General features: G+C 40.1%; 1 protein-coding gene and 1 pseudogene across 1 annotated transcript; one reads left to right on the top strand and one right to left on the bottom strand.

Moving 5' to 3' along the window:
• Positions 1 to 254: 254 nt before the first annotated feature.
• On the bottom strand, positions 255 to 21,116 carry TEX49 (testis expressed 49). Its single transcript, XM_045828979.1, has 4 exons — positions 21,038 to 21,116; positions 3,006 to 3,128; positions 814 to 958; positions 255 to 359 (listed from the first exon to the last, which is right to left on the bottom strand). Exons 1-4 carry the CDS (start codon positions 21,114 to 21,116, stop codon positions 311 to 313), a joined length of 396 nt encoding a protein of 131 aa, XP_045684935.1. The 3' UTR covers positions 255 to 310.
• Positions 2,039 to 2,132, top strand: LOC123813199 (annotated as a pseudogene).
• Positions 21,117 to 22,014: the final 898 nt, after the last annotated feature.

Here is a 22,014-nt window from a genome sequence, read left to right on the forward strand (position 1 = left end):
TGTTACTCTGACCTCTTCCCAGATTTGGCCCCTTCCAGTGCTCTGGCTCCTCCCCAAGCAAACACCAAGTTCTGGCTGCTTCAGCAGTCTCTCCCATACCTGATCGCACAGGAATCTGGGCATTGGGATAATTTCTGTCCCCCTCACTGTCAGTGCACACAAGTGACTTCTAGTCTGGTCTAATTTTATTCTGCTTTTTCAATCCCCTCTCCCCATCGGTCAGCCGTCAGAACCAGGCCACTTTCTTCCTCTTTCCCCTTCCTTGTCCTCCTGCTACAGTCCATTGAGTCCTTCTGCAAACACATCCTGCTCAGTACAGACTGAAGAGTCTGTCACTGAGGACACAGTGCTCCATAAACCTGAAAAAGAGAAGGCCTCAGATTCAGCCAGGCCAGGCCGGGATGTGTGTGCGTGGTGGGGTCCTTACACACAGCTCCCAAGACTGCCTCAGCGCCGACCGGGCAGGGGTGGTCTTGAGGAAGTAGGGCTACTGCCAATGGATGATGGCTGGAGGGAGGGCAGGCAGCAAGGAAGGGACCAGACACTGCCCGGACCCCACGGGAATGCTATAGACACTTGTCTCGTGTCTGCCCAGAAGTCCTGCCCACAAGGCGAAGCACAAAGACACAGACAAATCTTTAACTCAGTTGAACGCCACTGCTGCCCAAATACTGGGGCCAGCTTTCCCTGCCAAGACCCAAACCACCTCTTCTATTCCCTAACTCTGAATACAGATAAAACGGTCTGTGAGGATTTAAGTGAGAGGAGGGAGTACTTCCCTTGGTCTCCCCACCTCACCCCTCCCAGCCTAACCTGGTCATTGGGCTTTTAATGAGGCAGTGGTGAGGGCCCTGGATCCAGGGCATGGTATCCTCTGGGCGCACTCCTGGATCATGGGACCTCCAGAAGCTGAAGTTCTGAGCATCAGTCAAGGGCACTCTGAAGACTTGATTTGGGACTGAAAGTTTTGGGGAAGAACAGGTTATCTAGTTTCTTTTAGTTCTCTCCTCCCTTCTGTGCCCCAGGGCAGCATGAGCCCAGCCTAGCAACTGGGCCAGACCAGGTGCTGAGAAGTCCTAGGAATTCGGTCACCACACCCAGCTTCACTTCCGGATTCCAGCATTTCACACCCTTCTCGGTCAGTTGAATCTGTTTTGGTTCTTCCTGCTGCTACTAGGGCCATCTCCAAGTGAGCTTTCCCCAAGGGCTATGATTGTGGAAAAGAAGTGGTCAGCTCAGGTTGGCAAATATGCAAGATGGGTTCCCAGGTTCTTTTATTTTTTAATGCTTAATTATCCTCATTCCTGGCCCTTCTCTGTTAAATAGTTCCCTCCTTTGTTCAGTCAAATCTCTGAAACATAGCAAACATACTACCTCACGTTTTCTTACCCTCATAGATACCATTTACCAAGTATCTATCATGTTCTAAATGTTGTATTAGAGGTGTTTTTAAATTTTTGAAAGAATATCAGACTTACTTAGATTTTTTTGTATTTTCACTATTTATTTGGATAAATCTAATTATACCACTGTATAAAATTTCTATATTTAAAAAATTTAGAATTAAAGCCTAATAATCTGGGCATTTGGCATTTAAAATCAACATTTTAAAAATCCATAATATACCATTTTTGACTTAGTGGTTTTCCTATTAATCAATAATAAGCTTTTAAAAAGTTTTGCTATTAGAAATAACTCTTAGTACTCCTTCATGTATGTCTTCTTTAAGTTCTGAAAGCATTGTAGTTTTTTAAATTAAACTAACTTTGTGATAATTATAGATGCACATGTAGTCGTAAGAAATGATACACAGAGATCCTGTGTACCCTTCACCCATTTCCTCCCAGTGGTTACATCTTGGGAAACCACTGCACAATATTATAACCATGTATTAGCATATTGATAGAGAACAGCTCCATCACTACACGATCCTGGAGTTGCCCTTTTATAGCTACTCCCTCCATCCCCTACACCTGCGCTTGGTAATCTATAATCATTTCTTCATTTCTATAATCTTGTTTTTCTTGAGAATATTATAGTGCTTGTTTTGGCAGCACATATGCTGAAATTGGAACACTACAGAGATAATTAGCATGGATGACACACAAATCTATGAAGCATTCCATATTTTACAAAAAGAAAGAAAAAATGCTATATAATCAGCACCATGCAGTATGTGATCTTTTAGAGACTGGTTTTCTTTATATAGCATAATTCCTGGAGATTCCTACAAGTTATCACATCTGTCAGTAGTTTGTCCTAGATGCTTTTTAAAATGTACATTTTCTCTAACTTTTATGCAATGCTAGAGCATTATTCCCTTTTCCAGATGGTCCATAGCAGGTAAGTGTTTAAAGGAACTTTTTTAAGGTCACATGGCTTGTTTGGAACTTAAACTCAGTTTAAACTCCAAAGCTAGTACTTGCTCTGCCACTCCTCACAGGCATAGCACATAATAATATACAAGTGTTTTCCTAAGTTGTCTCATTTTTAGTTTGATCCACATAGCAATTCTGTAAGATTGGTAGAGCAGGCATTTTCTGTTTTTTTTTTGCATTTAAAAATTTTATTTTAGAGTCAGAGAGAGAAAGGGAGGAAAGGGGGGTAGGAAAAAAACATTAATTTGTTGTTCCACTTATTTATGCATTCATTGGTTGCTTCTTGTATGTGCTCTGACCAGCCATTGAACCAGCAACCTTGGCATATCAGGACAGTGCTCTGACCAATGGAGCTACCAGGCCAGGGCTTGTTTTAAATGGATGAGGAAGCAGGTTAATTAAGGATAAGTGACATTTAAAAGAGGCAGAACTAGGACTCAAACCTGGATCTTGTGCTTCCAAGTCTGATTCAACTTTTATCTTGCTCACTCTGCCACTCAGATCTACTTTCTCCCTCAGTTTCTCAGTCTCTTTTCTTGGCTCTTTTTTTCCTGTTCCAGAACCATGCCCCACCTCATCCCAGCCATTACTTAGGAACTCAGACGTGACCCACTTGAAGATACTTACATGTCTTTAACAACACCTTCCGTACTGCTTTGTGGTACCTTGTGTGGCTATTCTTGTGCACAGAATAATTCCCATCTTCTGAGTTAATTGGGGGAAGCTTCATGCGCACCCATTCCTTCTGGTCTGAAATGACAGCAAACTAGAACTGAGTACTTGTCAAATGGGTCTACGTGATCCTCTGAGTCTCTAGTGTTCCTGACGACCCGGCATATGGCAGGGATCTCTCCTAGCCACTCAAGTCTGATTCTCGATTCTTGGGATATCAGGAGTCAAATCACAATGCCTGTGACAGAGGGGAGGGAGGGAGAACCCAGTGATCAAGAGACCTCTCTTCACCACTCTTTTATTCATCAGCCTCAGCGACTCCTGAGTTTTGAGTGGCCTCCCACTGGTATCAAGATATAGACAGATACTTAGGATCAGTGCAGGCAAAAAAAAAAAAAAGACAGAAAGAAAAAGGCACTTTATCTGGATAGACATTCCCTTTCTGGGATTGGCATATTTGCAGAGCTTTAATTGGTCCAATAGGGGAAGTTATGTATGAGCTGAGTCTTGGACCTTAAGAAAAAATACGTGGGACATGATAGTATCAGGAAAAGTAATTCAGGCAGCAAGATAGCAAGTGTTAGAAGCATTAGGGAAGACTCAGTTTGCTATTGACTTGGAGCCTGACTAGTGCTGGGTCAAGTGGAGAGGGACAGGGGATGGGAGTAGTGCAAAGCAGGGCAGGGCAGTGTGTGGTAGGGCAGAGTAGTACAGTGTAGATCTAGTGTTCTTATGAGGGTTTGGGAATCCTTCTGAGGCAAAACCAGTTCTAAGCCAAAAAGACCAAATCTTACTTACCCAGTGCTATGGTCTGATGTCTATCTTCTCCCCCAAATTCATATGTTGAAAACTTAATGCCCAAGGTGATGGTACTTGGAGGTGGGGGCTTTGGGTGGTGATTAAGTCATGATGACAGAGCCCTCAGCATTGGGACTAGTGCCCTTACAAAAGGGGCCTGAGCCCTAGCGCTGTGTGGCTCAGCTGGTTGGAGTGACATCCTGTAAACTGAAAGGTTGTGGGTTTGATTCCAGGTCAGGGCACATACCTAGTTTGCAGGTCAGTCCTTGGTCCCCTGTTGGGATGCATTATAAGAGGCAACCAATTGATGTTTCTCTCCCTCCTCCCTGCTCTAAAATCAATAAGCATGCCCTTGGGTGAGGATTAAAATAATGACGACAATAATAAAAAATAGAAGAGGCCTAAGACCATAAAAATAGAAGGAAATCTTACTCTTTGTGACAGTATGGTTGGACCTAGAGAGCAATATACTAAGTGAAATAAGCCAGTGAGAGAAAGATAAGTACTATATGATTTCACTCACATGTGGAATCTAATGAACAAAATGAACTAACAAAATAGAAACAGACTCAGAGATAAAGAACAGACTGACAGCTATCGGGGAGGGGGATTTGTGGGGTTAGGTGAAAAAAGTGGGGGTTAAACAAACAAACAAAAAAGGCAAACTCATAGACACAGACAACAGCATGGTGATCGCCAGAGGGGAAGAGTGGTGAGGGAAAGTAGAAGAGGCTAAGGGGGGATAAGTGGTGAGGGGAGGAGACTTGGACTTGAGGAGGTGAACACACAATGCAATATACAGATGATGTGTTACAGGACTACACCTGAAACCTATATAATTTTATTAATCAGTGTCATCCAATAAATTCAATTAAAAATAAAATAAAAGATGCCTGGGACAGTGCCCTCACCCCTTCCTCAATGTGAGGGCACAAAGAGGAGTCTGTGACCTAGAAGAGGGCCCTCACCCAACCATGCTGCTACCCTGATTGTGGACTTCAGCTGCTTGAACTGTGAGAGACTTTGCTTGTTTGTAAGCCACCCAATCTATGTTAGCAGACTAAGACAGCGATTTTCAACCAGTGTGCTGCAAGAATTTTTAAAACATAGGGGCACTGACCTCTTTTCCCTTAGATTATCAAATAAAAAACGACAACAACCAACATAACACCAGCTGTCTAGTGTGAATGAATCAAAATTATACTTTTTTTTCAGATTGGCAAATTATGTTTTTTGTTGTGCTACAGAATTTTAGTAATTTATGTGTGTCATGTGATGAAAAATGTTGAAAATTGTGGGACTAATATACTTAGCCTCTCTTGCAGCTAGGGCATGGGTAAAGAGTTTGGCCAGGGCAATTAAATACACCTATTTCAGCTTTTGAATCAAAGATGAGATTGCAAAGAAGCAGGGACATGTAAAGTTGTTTTTCTGTTGATGGGAAGTTGCAGCAGCAAGGCTGCACTTGTGTCTAGGAGCAGTATGCAGGGCCCAGTGTCCTTGGTGCCGGCAGTGCCCACCCCAGTGTTGAGCGCAGTAGTGTCCGTGCCAAACCAGGTCTGCAACATAATTCTCAACGATGTTTTTGGTTATCATCCATGAAGCTTGGTTTGTGGTTCCTTCTACAGCTAACCTACTTTACTGTATAATTGACATAATAAGTTGTACACATTTAGTAAATACAGCTTAATGAGTTTGGAGATAAGTACACAACTGTGAAACCATCACTACAATGTATACCATAAACATATCCATCCCTTCGAGAGATTGCCTCCCACCCTCTTTATTGTTGTTACTGTTTTGTGATAAGAGCATTTAACAATATTTACCCTCTTAGCAAATTTTTAAGTATGTAATACAGTGTTAAGTGTAAGTATAGGCCCTGTGCTGCACAGTAGATCTCCAGACCTACCTTGTATAACTGAAACTTGTACTCTTTCACTACTCTCTCCACCCTTGTCCTTTCCGCTTGCCACTGGCAACCACCATTCTATTCTCTGCTCCTGTGGGTTTATTTTAGATTCCTTCTATAAGTGGTATCATATAGTATTTATCCTTCTGTGTCTGGCTTATTTCACTCAACATAATGTCTTCCAAGTTCTTCCATGTTATTGCAAATGGCAGGATTTCCACTGTATACATATACCACATTTTCTTTATCTACCCATGCATTATGGACATTTATGTTGCTTCCATGTCTGGGGTATTATGAATAATACTGCAATGAACATGGAAGTGAGATATCAGTTTGGGATCCTGATTTCAATTCCTTTGGATATATATCCAGAAATGGAACTGCTGGATCATATGGTAGTTCTATTTTTAATTTTGGGGAGAACTTCTATACTGTTTTCCATACTTTCTGTACCAATTCACATTTCCACCAACAGTGCATGAGGGTTTCCTTTTCTCCACTTCACCAACACTTATCTTTTTCTTTTTCTTTTTTTATAATAATAACCCCTTTAACACGAGTGAGGTGTTATCTTACTGTGTTTTCAATTTGCACTTTCCTGATGATTAATCATGTTGAATATCATTTAATATGCCTGTTGGCCATTTGTGTGTCTTCTTTGGAGAAGTGTCTTTTCAGTTCTTTTGCCCATTTTTTGACCAGATTTTTTTTTGCTATTGAATTATAAGTTTCTTATATATTTCAGTTATCAACCTTTTACCAAATGTAGGTTTGCACATATTCTCTCTCATCTGCAGGTTGTATTTTCATTGTTGTTTCATTTGCTGTGCAGAAACTTTTTAGTTTGATAAAATCCCACTAATATTCTTTTCATAAATTCATGTTCTGCTTAAATAGGATTTGGCTTATATCTCTGGATCCTGAGCTGTCTGTAACTGGATGAAAGTTAGCCACTCTCTCTGGAAATTGTTGAACTGCTGCCTCACCTCTGTTGGAGTGTGGGGATGCCTCATCCTTTCTGGAGTTTTTCCCCAGCTCCAGCTTTTCGCCTTCTTCCTAGCTTGGCCCCACTCCCTCTGTCCCACTTCCCTCCCTTTTGCATGCCTGTGGAAGTTTCCTTTAGTATTCTCTGAGATAATGACACTGCCAGAGTGGCACACAGTTTGAATAACTTTCCCCTACAGACAGTTGAGGACTTGGAGAGGCAGCAGAGTATAGAGTTCTGGAAGCCTGGGCTGAACCAAGGGGCTGATCTGTCCTTCATCACAGGTTACAGCAATGGGAGCAGCTAGTTCCTGGAACTAGTGTCATTTGAGTTTGGTGGTTTGACTTTGGGCAAATAACAGGTGGTAGAATGTTCACGGCTCAGTAGATGTGGACTGAGGGCAATGGGATCTGGACTGAGATCCCATTGGTCTGAGTGCATGTGACGGTGGGGGCTCTTCATCTGGCCTCAGACTGACTGTCCTTAATGGTACAGTCAGATAATCTTCTCTATTATCTCATCAATTTCCAAATAATAGATTCCCAGCTTTCCACGTGGGTCATTACTGTGTGCTTGGAGGCGTGCTGGACAATGTTATCCACTTGATGCCTTCCTTTTGAATCAAGCACTGGTTGACATACTCTTCACATCAGTTTTTGGCAGACTGGAAGATAATTTTTGGTAATCATAGCTTTCCCAAACTTCCAGGATTGGAAGCTACCTAGGGTGCAGTGTGGGGAGGGGGAGGTAAAAGAATCATGTCACAGACTCTGTGAAAGGGCATGTTTTGGGTAGAGGGATGCACTGAGCTCTTTATAAGCAAACTCCACAGTGATGAGGTAGTAGAACCCATAATTTTGTTGGTAGATGATATTCATCCACCTAGTTGATACAATGCCATGCTTCATATGGTTTTGGGGGCTAAATAGATATGGAGTACTGTAAACAGTTTCTTCTAGAATTGGGATGTGAAATGGAGTTGCCATAAGACCACACTTACTGCTTTGGATGGACCATAAAGGACATCTGGAATGGTGCAAAAGAACTTGGCTGGATCTCACACTCATCCTAATTAATGTTGCAGATTTTTCAATATTATAGGCTTCCCAGGGCCACTGGAGTCATCACAAAATCTTAGTTATCTACTACTTTGCCCATTGCCTCTGTTGGTTGGAACTGAGGCTGACTGGCCACAATATTTTCAGGTTGAAGAATTTTTTAAATGTGTGTGCCTAAGTGGCTCCTGGAATTCTGACTTCCAGGTTAGGGTGCTTGCCTGCCTATTCAGATGCTTAGTACATAGTGGTTATAATATCTAACACTCATTACTAGTAATTGTCTTACACTTGGTGTTACTGCTAACAGAATAGTACCACCCTGACTATAAAATCATGTAAGATCAATTTGAGAGAAATGTTGTCATGTTGTACATAAGAAATGACTCCTGTCTCAGAGGTTATATCCAATGCTGGGCATAAACCGCTCAAAGTTGGCTGGGACATTAAAATGGGTTGAAATTGGCTGATGTATATTTGGAAGGCTGTCTTGCACTTACTGTCTTTCCTGATACAAGGAAATTGCCAGTGCTTTGGGAGGAAGTGGACAGGAGTGCAAGATCAGGGAACTGGACCAATCCTCAGGGTACATTTCACCTTTGGGGGAATTCCTTTGCTTCCATGTCCAAAAAGTCTTCCTCAAAGTGATGCACTTGCTCAGGGTCCTGAACACAGCGGGGAGGAGATGGGGTGTGAGATAACACAGAGGCATAGTGCTGCTTGCAGATTGCTTACCTAAAATGGGTTATGTGGGTCTTCTAGACTCACAGGGGTGTCTAAACCTTTTGGTGTCTTTGGGCCACATTGGAAGAAGGATTGTCTTGGGCCACACATTAAATATAAAAACCCTAATGAAAACTGATGAGCAAAAAAAAAGTTTTAAGTAAATTTATGATGTTTGTTGGGCTGCCTTCATAGCCATCTCGGGCCACCTGTAGCCCCTTGGGCCACAGGTTAGATACCCCTGAATCTAGAGGTCACAATAAAAAAGCTAATATTTAGTAAATGTGCTTGCCACAACTATAGAAGGTAGGTACTATTATTATCTTATTTTACAAATAGGGGAATAGAGGCCCAGAGAAATTTAGTAATTTCCCCAAGGTCACATAACTAGCATGTGGCAGAGACATGAGTTTAACTGAAGCAGTTTGGTGCCAGAGCCCATACTCTTAACCACTGCTCCAAACTGACTCTTGGAATAACCTAATCAGAGCATCCAGTAAAGATCAAGGACTATGGAAAAACATGGACTAAAAGAACTAGCTTCCCGATGGGCTCTCTTTTACACAGCTCAGTGTGGGTGCTGTCAAGGGTATCTTGCTCACCCCAGAGCAGTCTTGAATTAGGTGGGGGACATGATATCGTTACTTTGATCCAGAGACAGAACCCTGACTTCCTGAGCTCCACTGAAATGTGTGATATCACTTCCTATGGCCAGCATCAGGGACCAGAGATGACAGGAACCTGGTGGCCACTCTGCAGTGGACTGGATCAGTCCCAGTGGGGAAGATCAGTGGGGCAAGGCTGAGCCAATGTGGGAAAAGTGGCGTGTCTGCAGCAGTGCAGACAATCACCTACCCCAGAGGTGCGCATTCTCTAGGCTTTGGGTGATTGTAGTTATGAGAAGCTTGAGTACCTTCTCCCCTCCAGTTTCGGGCAGATAGAGGATGGTGGTCTATAGCAGCTACGAGACATATGGGTTGTTTCAAAGATACATTTCTATAACTATAGTAGGTCTATCGGTTTGGAAAGGCAGAGGGGCTCAGAGGCTTTGGCCAATTCATTTTTGGCTGATTTCCTGCTTGTGTTTGAAAAGCCAGAAGTGCAGTGCCCTCTGCTGGAATCTAAGAATGGTATCCCATTCCCACCCCCCGCCCCCCCCCCCCCCCCCACCCCCGGGTTTGGCTCCTAACTAGTGAGTCACTGAACCTGCAGCTGGAGAGGCTAGGAGACCTAGGAAATTGAGCAGAGGACACTCCAGCCAAGGTGGGGAAATCACCAATTACATCCTCTGACAGGATCCAGGAAATGATAATGCAAGTTAGATGTGCTCAGTTTTTACCAGAGACTTGAGACTTGTCATTCTTTGAAGAGATTCATTTGGAATTGGAAGTAAGAGCAACTGTGAGGACTAGTTAGTGAATTCCTCTGGGAAGAGGAATAATAAAGGCAGCAGTGGAAGAAGATGGAGTGAGGCCCGTTGGATGTGCATAGCTCGGATGTCACTGTGTCTGTGGCTAGAGAGCTGTTGCTGGCTAGTCTGGCAGGGAGAGGTCATTTGTCTCTAGACAATAACAAGCATAATCTCTTCTACCACCTACTCCTATCAATTTGCCTCTGAAACTTCTGTCAGTGAGCAGTGAGTATATATTTGTGTTTTGATAAGGTCTAGCTTGGCCAATGGTTTTCATATAATAAGGCAAGGGAGTTGTCTCAGCAAAGGGCCAGATAAGAGTTAATTTGTCTAAAATCAAGACAGAGACCCTCTTGGACCAAGAGAAGTGTCCAGGTGAGATGATAAAAAGTGTATAGGAGAGCAGGGTTCAAAGTAGGTAGAGTCATTCAGCAAAGGAAAGGACAGATATAGGGCCATGGTCCCCTGGGCAAGACAGGAAAGGGATAGCTTTGGTACTTAAGAGACTTGGGCATTGGGTGAGTGAACTCTGGAAGCTAGGCTGAACTTGCAGGGGCAACCAGTATCAGGATCAGGAAGGGTGGGTCTGGGAGGGGCAGGAATCCATTAATTGGTAGACATGAGAATTCTACTGAGAGAACCAGAGTTCATGGTCAGGTGTGCTCTTCTGTGGGCAGCAGGCTCTTTAAGGGCCTGTGTGAAATATCCTTTGAAGCCAGCCAGAATATTGTTCTTCTCAAGGAATCTTACAGTTAAAAATGTTCCTTCCCAGGCTTATCCTGGGAAGTATGTCTTGAAAAGTAGACAAAGATATTCCAGTCATAGGAAAGGTATATATATTCTACATGTACAATAAATAGTAACTTGCATACTATGGTTTAGAACTTTTCTTCCAGTCATCTATTGTATAGTTCTATGTGCTAGGTCTTAGATATATTATACATTATTTTATTTACTCTCCATAGAAAACCTATGAGAAAGGCATTATTATCTCTACTTACAAGTGAGGAAACTGAAGCACTCTGAATTTGCTTAGTGTGATTTAGCCTCTGAATCTGAAAAATTTTGGGAACCTAATAATACTGAGTTTCTGAAGTTGGGGATAGACCAAAGTATGCTTCCTATACCCTGTTTTCTTCTCTGGTTTTTCTATTTTGGTTCTTTATTGGCAGGAGGAGAGAAAAGGAGGCAGACACTGGCAGAATATTTAGTTACATGTGGTGACTCACCTCTGAGTTTCCATCATGATTATAATAAGGAAAGCTTGAGGGGGCTTTTTGAATTAAATGTTAATACACTCACATCTACTAGAAGAAAAAAAAAACACCTGTCTTCAAAGAAAAATGTGAATGACTTCAAAGTATCATTCTAGTAACAGTGTTAAGAATGAAAAGTGTCAATATGAACAGGTTCATTTTATGGTTGCTATTAAAGCCCTAGTTGAGAGGCCAGGTAAGAGTGTGCTTGATTTGAGCACAGAGAACAGGTTGAAGAGCAAGAATCAAACCACTTGACTGAATGTATTAACAAGGTGAAATCAGCTACAAAGAGAGTGGGCCCAGAGAATCATTCTGAAGATAAGTGTGGATTAAAAATTAGACTCCTGCAAGATCATTAGGATTGTGGAGCTAAGGGTGAGTGTAGAGTTAGGAACTGTGGGTTCCTTGAATTAATGTAGAAGTTGGAATTAGAAAGATGAGTAAGGTGGTGTGGCCTTGCTAGGAGCCAAATAGAATGCTGTCTTTTACTCATAATCTCCCTTCCCTCCTTGTGAATTTCCCAAGCCAGTTCTGAAGTCACAGAAAGATATGAGACAAGTCTCCCATTACAGTGTTATTCATTCCTACTGAATGGAATTTTCAGGCAGAAGTCTGAACCACATGGTTGAAGCCAAAGTTGGCAGAGGGTAGCCAGGTTGCCTGAATTTCTTTGTGGATAGGATAGTATGATCAGAAATATTGTTCTAAAGTTCTTTTTGTAATGAGGTCTGGATGATGGGGAGAGCATATATGCACTGCAGGTGTGTACAATAAAATGGCGTGTCAGAAGTGGGAGATGAGTAACAGGCATCTATCTGGGATGCAGCGAAAGCAATGCCTCAAAGTGGGAGGTGGAAGTGCTTTGCTATAGTTTTGGCCTTGAACTGCTCTAGGTTTCGAAATTTGTTCTCCTAAAGATGAAATTCTAGTCTAAGCTCTATACATGGCTGACTTGTCCTCATTCTTGAGGGTGTTGCTCAAATATTACTTCTTTGATCACTATTATAAAGTGGGTCTTCCCAAGGCCCACTCTCCATCATGGTTATCTGCAAATACAGTTGCCTGTAAGAGCCAGGAAGATAATGTGTATGAGTAAAGCAAGCTGAGTAAGAAACCTGTCCCACCTAAAGGAGCAGCTGCTACTTTGCTCTGGCTGTTTGTGGTCATGTGGGAATTTAGGGCCAGTGTGGCTAGTTCTACTTTTTTAAAGAGAAGTTAGAAATGGAGCCTTTACATAAAATCTCCTGATTTTTAAATGTTGCTCCAATTTTTTTAAAAAAGCACTCTGCAGGCTGTGTCTGGTCATCTGGCCAGCAATTTATAACTTTGGATTTATTGCTTTGCCCCCCTTATTTCCTTCCCAGCACTTGTTATGATCTGTACCTTATTTATTCATTTTCTGTATTAGTCACTTTTGTATTGGCAATGCCTAACATGTGTCTGTCACAATCTGTTCTCAATAAATAAATATCTGATGTTGGAGGAGAATAATAATCTGGATTGGTGCTTTACTTACAAGCTTTTGGTATATTCTGAATATTATATATATGAATTATACATATGATTATATATGCATTTATATACATGTGTTTATGTATACACACATCTATATATAACAAATATTTTATCTTAGTCTCTTGCCTTTTAACTTTATGATATCTTCTGATACATCATTTATAATTTTTTTACTTAGTAAAAATTATCAATCTTTTCTATTAGGCTTCTGGGCTTTATGTTCTAATGGAAAGATTTTTCAAAACCACCTTAAGGTTGTAAAAATATTCTATGTTGTCTTGTAATATTTCTATAGTTTTGTTTTATATGTTTGTCTTTAATTTTTCTGGAATTTGTTTCTGTGTATAAGGTTGGGAGGTCTTTATCATGCTAAGGAATGTAATTTTATTTTTAGTTTACAAAGTATTTTTAAAAATATCAAATGACTTTAATATTTAGTGAGATAGTTGTATATATCTTTTTAATTTGACATATAGATGTGATGTATTATATTAATCATTTTCTAATAGTAAGCCACCGTTGTATTTTTGGAATAAATCTACTTGATGGTAGATGATTGTCTTTAATATATTCTTTAATTTTTTTAACTTTTTTTAAAGATTTTATTTATTTTATTTTTAGAGAGGGAAGGGAGGGAGATAGAGAGAAAGAAACATCAATGTACGGTTGCTGGGGGTTATGGCCTGCAACCCAGGCATGTACCCTGGCTGGGAATCGAACCTGCGACACTTTGGTTTGCAGCCCGTGCTCAATCCACTGAGCTACGCCAGCCAGGGAGTCTTTCAATTTTTTTTAACTTTTTTATTTCAGAGACAGAAGAAGAGAGGGAGGAAGCGAGGGACAGAAACATCAATGTGAGAAATAAACATCAGTTGGCTGCCTCTCACATGCCCCTAACCAGAGACCTGGCCTGCAACCCAGGCATGTGTCCTGACTGGGAATTGAACCAGTGATGGTTCAGTTTACAGGCCAGTGCTAAGCCACACTAAGCCACACCAGCCAGGGCTTTTTTTTTTACTTTTTAATTACAGTTGACAGTCAGTATTATATGTTTCAGTAGTACAACATAGTGGTTAGACATTTATATAACTTAAGAAGTGATTTCCCTTTATAAGTATACTACCTCCTTGACACCATACATAGTCATTACAGTTATACAAGGGAGGACCCCCCCCAAAACCCTGGATAACCTTCTGGGAGGCTGGCACCTTGCAGTACAGGCTTCCCTCGCTAGGTGAGTGTTCTAGGAACCCACCTGTATCAGTGTACCAGCTGGCACTGCTGTACAAGTCTGTGTTTGGCTTCAGTGAATTTTTTTGGAAGACTCAATGTATTTGCCCATTTCATGATGGGTGATTTAGAAGCACACCTGCCCACACTGTGCTGAGTGTTCAGCAGTTTTGGATCAAAAATGGCATGACCCCCATCCCACCACCCCCCTCCCCCGTCCCTATTCTCCTGATCTCACCCTGAGCAACTTTTTTTGTTTCCCCGGATATAAAAGTCCTGAAAAGGAAACATTTTGCTGGCGTGGAAGAGGTGAAACAAAAAATGGCAGAAGCTCTAAAAGGCATCAAAATTGACAAGTTCAAAAACTGTTTAGCGGAGTGGAAAAAACATCTTGATAGGTGTATTGCATCAAATGTTGAGTACTTTGAAGGTGACTGAAGTTTAAATGTAAGAATACACAATTTTTTGTAAATTGTGTATTTTGTAAATAAGTTCCATTTTGGGGAGTTTCCCCTCGTATTCCCTATGCTCTGTTTTACCTCCCTGTGACTATTCTATACCTATCAATTTATAGTTCTTAATTCCTATATCCTTTTCACCCAGTCCCCCAAACACCTTCCCACCTGACAACCATCAGTTTGTTCTCTGCATCTACGAGTTTGTTTTGTTTTATTTTTTAGATTTCACAGATAAGTGAAACTATATGGTGTTTATCTTTGACTTATTTCAGTTAGCATAATATCCTCTAGGTCCATCTATGTTGTTGCAAATGGCCAGATTTCATACTTTTCCACAGCCAAGTAATATTCCAACATTCTATTGCATATATGCACATCTTCTTTATCCAAACATCTATCTATCAGTGAACACTTGGGTCTTGCTTTTTGTCCATTCAGCCACTCTATGTCTTTTGATTGGAGCATTTAGTCCATTCACATTTAAAGTAATTTTTGATAGTTAGGTAGTTACTGACATTTTTTATTCGTATTTTTTCTACCTAGTCCACTTCCTCCTCCTACTCCTGTCCCTTCAATATTTCTGGCAATACTTTCCCTGGCTGGTGTGGCTTAGAGGACTGAGCACTGGCCTGTGAACCAAAAGGTTGCTGGTTTGGTTCCTGGTCAGGGCACATAACTGGATTGCAGTCCAGGTCCCCATTTGAGGCCACGGAACAGGCAACCAATCAATGTTTCTCTCCCTCTCTTTCTCCCTCCTGTACTCTTTCTCTAAAAATAAATAAATAAAATCTTCAAAAAAATATTTCTGGTAATACTGGTTTGATAGCGATGAACTGCATTAGCTTTATCTTGGCTAGATTTTAAATGCATTCTTGAATCTGACCTGTTAGTAGGATTTGTCCATTTATATTTACATTGGTCTATAGGTTCTCTTATACTATGTTCTGTATCATGTTTTATTATTGACTCAGTTTCATGTTCATTATTTTCATTTTTTTCTGTGCCTTTTTAAATTCTCAGCCAAGGACATTTTTTCATTGCTTTTAGATAGAGAGGAAAGGAGGGAGGGAGGGAAAAGGGGGGAGAGAGAAAGAAAAAGATAAAGATTGATACAAGAGAGAAACATCAATTGGCTGCCTCAGACAAACCTGTGATCTAAGTATGTGCCCTGACCTTGAATTGAACCTGTGACTTACGGTATGTGGTATTACACTCCAACCAAGTGAGCCACAACAGCCAGGGCTGTTTTCTGTGCTTTTAAGAATGGAATTATCTGTTCTAAAATTTTGAAAAAAGTTTTATCAAAATCATCTGGGCCCACAGCCTTTCTATCTTTTTCTTTCTTTTTAAAATTTATACATTTCTTTTATTATTTTGTTTTGTTTTATATTGACCTCATTTGGGTGACATTTGTTAATAAAATTATATAGGTTTCAGGGATACAGTTCTGTAATACATCATTTGCATACTGTATTGTGTTGCTCACCATTCCAAGTCAAGTCTCCTTCTGTCACCCTTTGTCCCCCCTTTACCCTCTCCTTCCTTCCCCTACTCCCCTTTCTGGTAGTCACCATACTGTTGTCCTTCTATGAGGTTTTTTTGTTTTTATTTTTTTAGCTTAATTCCCCTCACCTTTTTCACCCAGCCCCCTACCCCTTCCCCTCTGAGAGGTGTCAGTCTGTTCTCTGTATCTATGAGTCTGCCCACAGCCTTTATTCATACAGCTGTTTAATGACTTTAATTTTCTTTCATGATTACTAATTTAATAAGGGTTTATACTTAATTATGTAAAATCTGTCTTGTAATCCAAACATTTAAAAAACTTAAAATTTTGATGAAATTCAATTTATCTTTCATTCTATTGCTTATGCTTTTGGGGTCATATCTTAGACATCATTGCTTAATCCAAGGTCATAAAGATTTTTCTTCTAACAGCTTTAAAGTTCTAGCTCTTAAATTTATGTCTATGATTTTGAGTTAATTTTTGTGTGTGGTGTGAGGTGTGGTCAAATTTCATTATTTAAATGTCAATATACAGTTTTTGCAGCACCATTTGTTGGTAAGACTATTCTTTCCCTATTGAATTGTCTTGGTACTCCTGTTGAAAATTAATTGACCACATACATACATATACCATGTAGTATTACTCGGCCATAAAAGAATGAAAATCTATTTGTGACAACATGAAAGGACCTAGAGGGTATTATGCCAAGTGAAATAAGTTGGCCAGAGAAGACAAATATCATATGTTTTCACTTACATGTGGAATTTAAAGAGGACTTGTCTGCTGTAAGCCTGGCTCCTCTCAGTTCCTAAATGCCACCCATATTCCTTGGCATGTGGCCCCTTCCATCTTCAAAGCCAGCAACGATGTGTCAAATCCCACTTAGGCTTCCAATCTCTGAATTCCACTTTTGCTGCTAGTTGGGAAAAACACTCTGCTTTTAAAGGGCTTGTGTGATAAATTAGGCCTACTCAGATAATCTCCCTTTCTCCATATGAAGTAACAATCACCAGAGTGTCATCCATCATATTCAGAGATTCCACCCACACTCAAAGAGATGGAGATTATACAAGGGGAAGTTTCACTGGGGGCCATTCTTAAAATTTTGCTTAATATAACTATACTGGAAAAACTAGGGTGGGAGAGAGAAGAACAGGGTATGGATTAAGAAAGCTAAATTTTCAACTGTCATATCAGGAAGGCAATATATAATAACCACAAATAAATAAATCAATACATGCATGTAAACTTTTTCTTTAGAAGTATAAAGGTAAATACCAAAAGAAAGTAAAATAGTTGAAAATTATTGTCTCTGAAGAGTGGAGCTGAGAAACCTGGGGCAGGAAACTCTTATTTGTTCATTATAAGCCATTTTTAGCACTGTTCTTCATATTTAATACTTTGAAAATGAAGTAAAAAGATAACTTTTGCCCTAGCTGGGTGGCTCGGTTGGAGTGTTGTTCCATACACCCGAAGGTTATAGGTTCAGTTCTCCAATCTGGATGTGTGCTGGAGGAAACCTATCAATGTTCCCCTCTTACATTTCCTTGCTAAAATTAATGAAAAGCATATCCTTGGGTGAGGATTGAAAAAAATAAAAATAAAAGATAACTTTTAAATATTTCTGTTGATTAGACATGAGAGGGACAACTAAAAGATTTGAGGAAAATCATTAAAACATAAATTTGCTTTGCAGATCCCTGAATCCACTTTAAATAAGCCCAAATGGAAATTGTGGATGATACCTTGAGGGGAAAAAAAGTCATCAGTAGACACATTTTGAAAGAAAAGAGATTGACACTGTATTAAAAAATGGTTCAACTACAGTTACACGTATTAAGTGAAACTAAAAAATGTAAGAAATGTATCTTTCCTTGATTCTCCAATATACATTGTAATCTTCCTTTAGCTAACCAACTATTTGATAAGATTATACTGTAATTTCATTCAACTTGTATTATATAGGACTTATTAACTGATCCAAGCTTGATGACTTGATGTCTATTGGCTGGTTTATATCAGGGGTTCCTACTTGGTGGTTAGAAATTTATGGGTATTGATTAGGTGAGCCACACTCTCCGGTCTGATGGGCCACATTTACTTCAAGATGCCTCCTGGAAAGATTGGAGTAGTGGTAACCAGCTGCCTTGTCAAATAGTGATTTCACTAAATTCTTGTCCTAGACATGAAAGTTCGTAGTTTTATATGGAGAAATAAGATATGGTTGAACTCTTAGCATTGAGTTTTTACTAATAAGTCCAGCAAGGTTTGAGTTTTAAGCACAGAAAACAAATCAAACCATTGTTTTGGTACCTGCATATAATAGGTGGACCCCATAATGATGATTCTGTAGAGTGTGTGCGTGTTTAAAAAACAAAGACCAGAAGGAACCCACCCAGTTACTCTTTTCTGTTCTTGCAGAACACTACTTGGGAAGTTGCTCAGGGGCTCTGGGAGAAGGTTCCAAGGTGTTAACTCTAATAAGGAAGTTCCCAAGTCAATAATTCTGGCCATTAGCTGAGCAAAAAGTTACCATTCAGCTCCAGTGAATGGTGGGCTCCTGACAATCTTGAGAAACATCTGTAGGTGAACAGTGAATTAAATAACTCTAGGTAAAGCCCAACTGACATTCAAACTTCAGGGTTTAGAGGTTGATAGATTTTTCTATAAAGGCTGATCATCAATTATTTGTACAGTGATCTATTCACAGCAAAAACCCTGTATCATTCATCTCTTTAAATAAGTAAGTGTTTAAAAATGAACAGACATAGGTGTTTGATAACTTGGAATAAAATTCTGGCTCTGTCACTGAGACCTTGGGTAAATAAATGAACCTCTTTGAGCCTGTTTCCTTATTGGTAAATGGGAATGGTAGTATTTACCTCACAGGAATGTTGAGAGGATTAAATGAAATCATGCATGTAGAGTTTGAAGCACAATGCCTGGAACACAGTACATGCTAAATAGGTAGTTATTATTAAATGCCTGAATCAACAAAATTAGGGATTAATTAGAATTTAGCAAGTGGATCTCCTCTATTCACATCTTGAGAGGTAACCAGAGTGTGTAAAATAGAAGGGGGTGGGGGAAGCAAGCAGGGGATTAGTGGAGGCAAATTTGATGTCCAGTCTTCCCTCTAACCTGATGTTTTAGGCTAGCAGTTTAGTCTAGACTCTAGCCTCTGATATTTGAATGAAAAAACTTGGGTAAGCAGATGATATCAGGATACGTTCCTATCATCCCACAGAGGACCCCAGTTTTTATGAAGTGAAGTCTTTCTGCTTACCCTAAAAGAAATTAATCAGAAATGAGACCCAGTCCTTTTGGGGGTGGTACCAAGTCTTATCCACTAGTATTTAACTATCTGGGTAGGAAAAATCCCAGACTTGATTCTTAGTTCTCTCATGGTGAGAAGCCCCATCTAGTAGGTGGCAAGTAGGGTTGGAGCAGCCAGGAGAGGCCTACTCTTGGCCTGAAACAAGGAAAATTTGTGGGTTAGGCCAAGTGTGTTTCTCTGAGGATGAAGAGCTCCTTATTTGGAGACAATAGTAGCCTTGTGGCATAATGCTGGGACCCAGATAAGTGAGGGCAAGTGAGCAGGGCTGGTGTAGGGCTATTAAGGGATTCCTAGGGCCTACCAGCGGGACCCTTTTTACAAATCTTACCTGGAAGCTGAGCATGTAAAACACAACTTCTATAATGGACTTAGAAGAGGACAGAGAATGCCCAGTGGAGGCCTATACAAGATCAGTCCTTCACAATCTTAACTTTGTCCTTTATACTTTCCCAGTAACCCCCATCCCTCACCCCAATATAACTTTTGCCTTAGTACCTGCCTATACTTAATTTCCTTCACATGCTCTCTATTATACACAGAAAACCATTTTTTTCCATTTCTGTGCTTTCAAAGTCATCTTCTGAGACCTTAATCAATTGTCACATCTCCTGCAAATCCTTCCCTAACTTGTTTTGGTTAGTCATTCTATATTATTTACTCAATCCTTCACTGTATGGAGTGGGCAAAAGTTTATTTATAGTTGTGAGTATGTGCAACACAGTTTATTCTTGTATTATACTTTTTTCCATACTAACAACTGTAAACCTACTTTTGCCCAACCCTGAATTTTTTAAACCTCTATTATGTATGAGGCACTGCTAGTTGTTGTGGATATAATACAAATCTGATACTTACTCACTGCCAACTAAAAATCCTTCAATGGCTGCCTATAAAGTTAAAATGCTTAGCATGACTAACAGCATCTTCACTTATCTGGCCCTGCCTAGTTTTTTAAAAAAGATTTTATTTATTTTATTTTTAGAGAGGGGGAGGGATGCAGAGAAACATGATTGGTTGCCTCTTGTATTCACTCTGACCCAGGGACTGAACTGGCAACCCAGGCATGTGCCTTGAACGGGAATCAAACTGGTGAACTTTTGCTTTGTGGGATGATGCCCAACACAGCCACACCTATTGGGGCTGGCCCTGCCTAGTTTTCAAGGCTTGTCTGCAGCATCTGTTTATTTCACCATTTATATGTACCCAAGGAGTTGAATGTTCACGTAATATAACTCTCAAGTTTCTGTTCCTTTGTCTGTGCTATCTTCCTTTCTTGTCTACTTGGTGAACTCCAGTCATCGTTTAACACTCAGTTCTAGAAGCATTTGTGTATGAAGTCTGCTCTAAAGGACCCCCCCATTCTCACTTCAAATTCAACAGTATCAGGTATTTCCTCTTTTGTGTCTCCATAGCATTTCATATTTAATCTCATGCAATAATGCAAATTTTCTCATTGCATACTTATCTTCATTTGATAGTCAGCCAATTTATGACAAACGCATTATCCTATCCATCTTTGTAACCCTAGTCACCAACATAAAGCCTGGCACAAACTTGGTGCTTAGTAAATGTTAGCTAAATGAGCAAAGGAATACATTCATTTGGTTGAACAAATTGGGTGTCTTAACAAGGAAATTAAGTGATAGGAGGAGGAGCCTGAATGGATACTCTGCCTACTCCATAATTTTAACTAGTGTAGCTGTTAATCTTGGGAGGTAGATAAATCTCTAACTCAAGGTAGGAAAAGAAATGGCTAAGAAGCGGGCCTTCTAACACTTTACTCTATATGCCCCTTACTTGTTTTTTCAGTTGTGTCCCTTTTCTTGTGCTGAAAGGAATTTTGATATCCCAATAGATGTAAGTTGAAGAAGGCCATCTCAGCTTCTCCCTGTCCTCTTCTGGAATGTCCAAGTTGGAGCACTGTGTTTGGTAACCATGGTAGTGTTCTGAAGAATTATAATAATTGACACTCCCTTTGTCTAAAGAGGCTCATGATTTATGGGTTCATGATGGAGCTGGAGTGGGAGTGTGCTAAATTACTTCAGGAAAATGGAGTGATCAAGTGTTAGTTATCTTTTTTCTTGTCCCCAGTTTTATTATACTGTAAGCTCCAGAAGGCAGTGAGTAGAAAGAGGACTGACCTGGGCTCAAATCTTAGTTTTGCCATATTCTAGTTGCCTGACTTTCAATAGAGTAATCCTCATTTTTTTAAATAAGCAAATGGAGATAGTATCTATTTCATGGAGATATGAGAATTAAATGAGCTAATGTATGAAATTTCTTCAGCATAGTGCTTAGCATATAATGGAACCTGAGCAAATAGTATTTAAATCTGAATATGGTACTTCCAGTGAGTCTCTAAGTTATCTCAAGTGCTGAACCAGTTCGTATTTACTTTTCAGAGCCACTTGCTAAACTTGCAGGAATTTTCTGAGCTGGCTTTTAAACTGCCATTATTGTAAAAATTAGAACTGAATAAATTACATTAAAAATAACAGTGGCAAATACTAAAACTCTATTTTGTTTTATTATTATCTATGCTCATGAGGTTATTTATGGCTATTGTATGTGGATATTCTAGGTTTTTTAAATTCCTTTTTTCTCTTTGCTTTTCACTTTGGGAAGTTTCTACAGGCATATCTTCAAACTCACTCATTCTTTCCTTGGTTGTGTCTACTAATCCCATCAAAGGCATTCTTCAAAGCCCTGGCTGGTGTAGCTCAGTAGATTGAGCTCAGGCTGCGCACCAAAGCATCGCAGGTTCAATTCCCAGT

The sequence above is a fragment of the Phyllostomus hastatus genome, unplaced genomic scaffold, assembly GCF_019186645.2.
Source record: "Phyllostomus hastatus isolate PE091 unplaced genomic scaffold, TTU_PhHast_1.1 phas_scaffold_93, whole genome shotgun sequence".
NCBI classification, from domain to species: domain Eukaryota; kingdom Metazoa; phylum Chordata; class Mammalia; order Chiroptera; family Phyllostomidae; genus Phyllostomus; species Phyllostomus hastatus.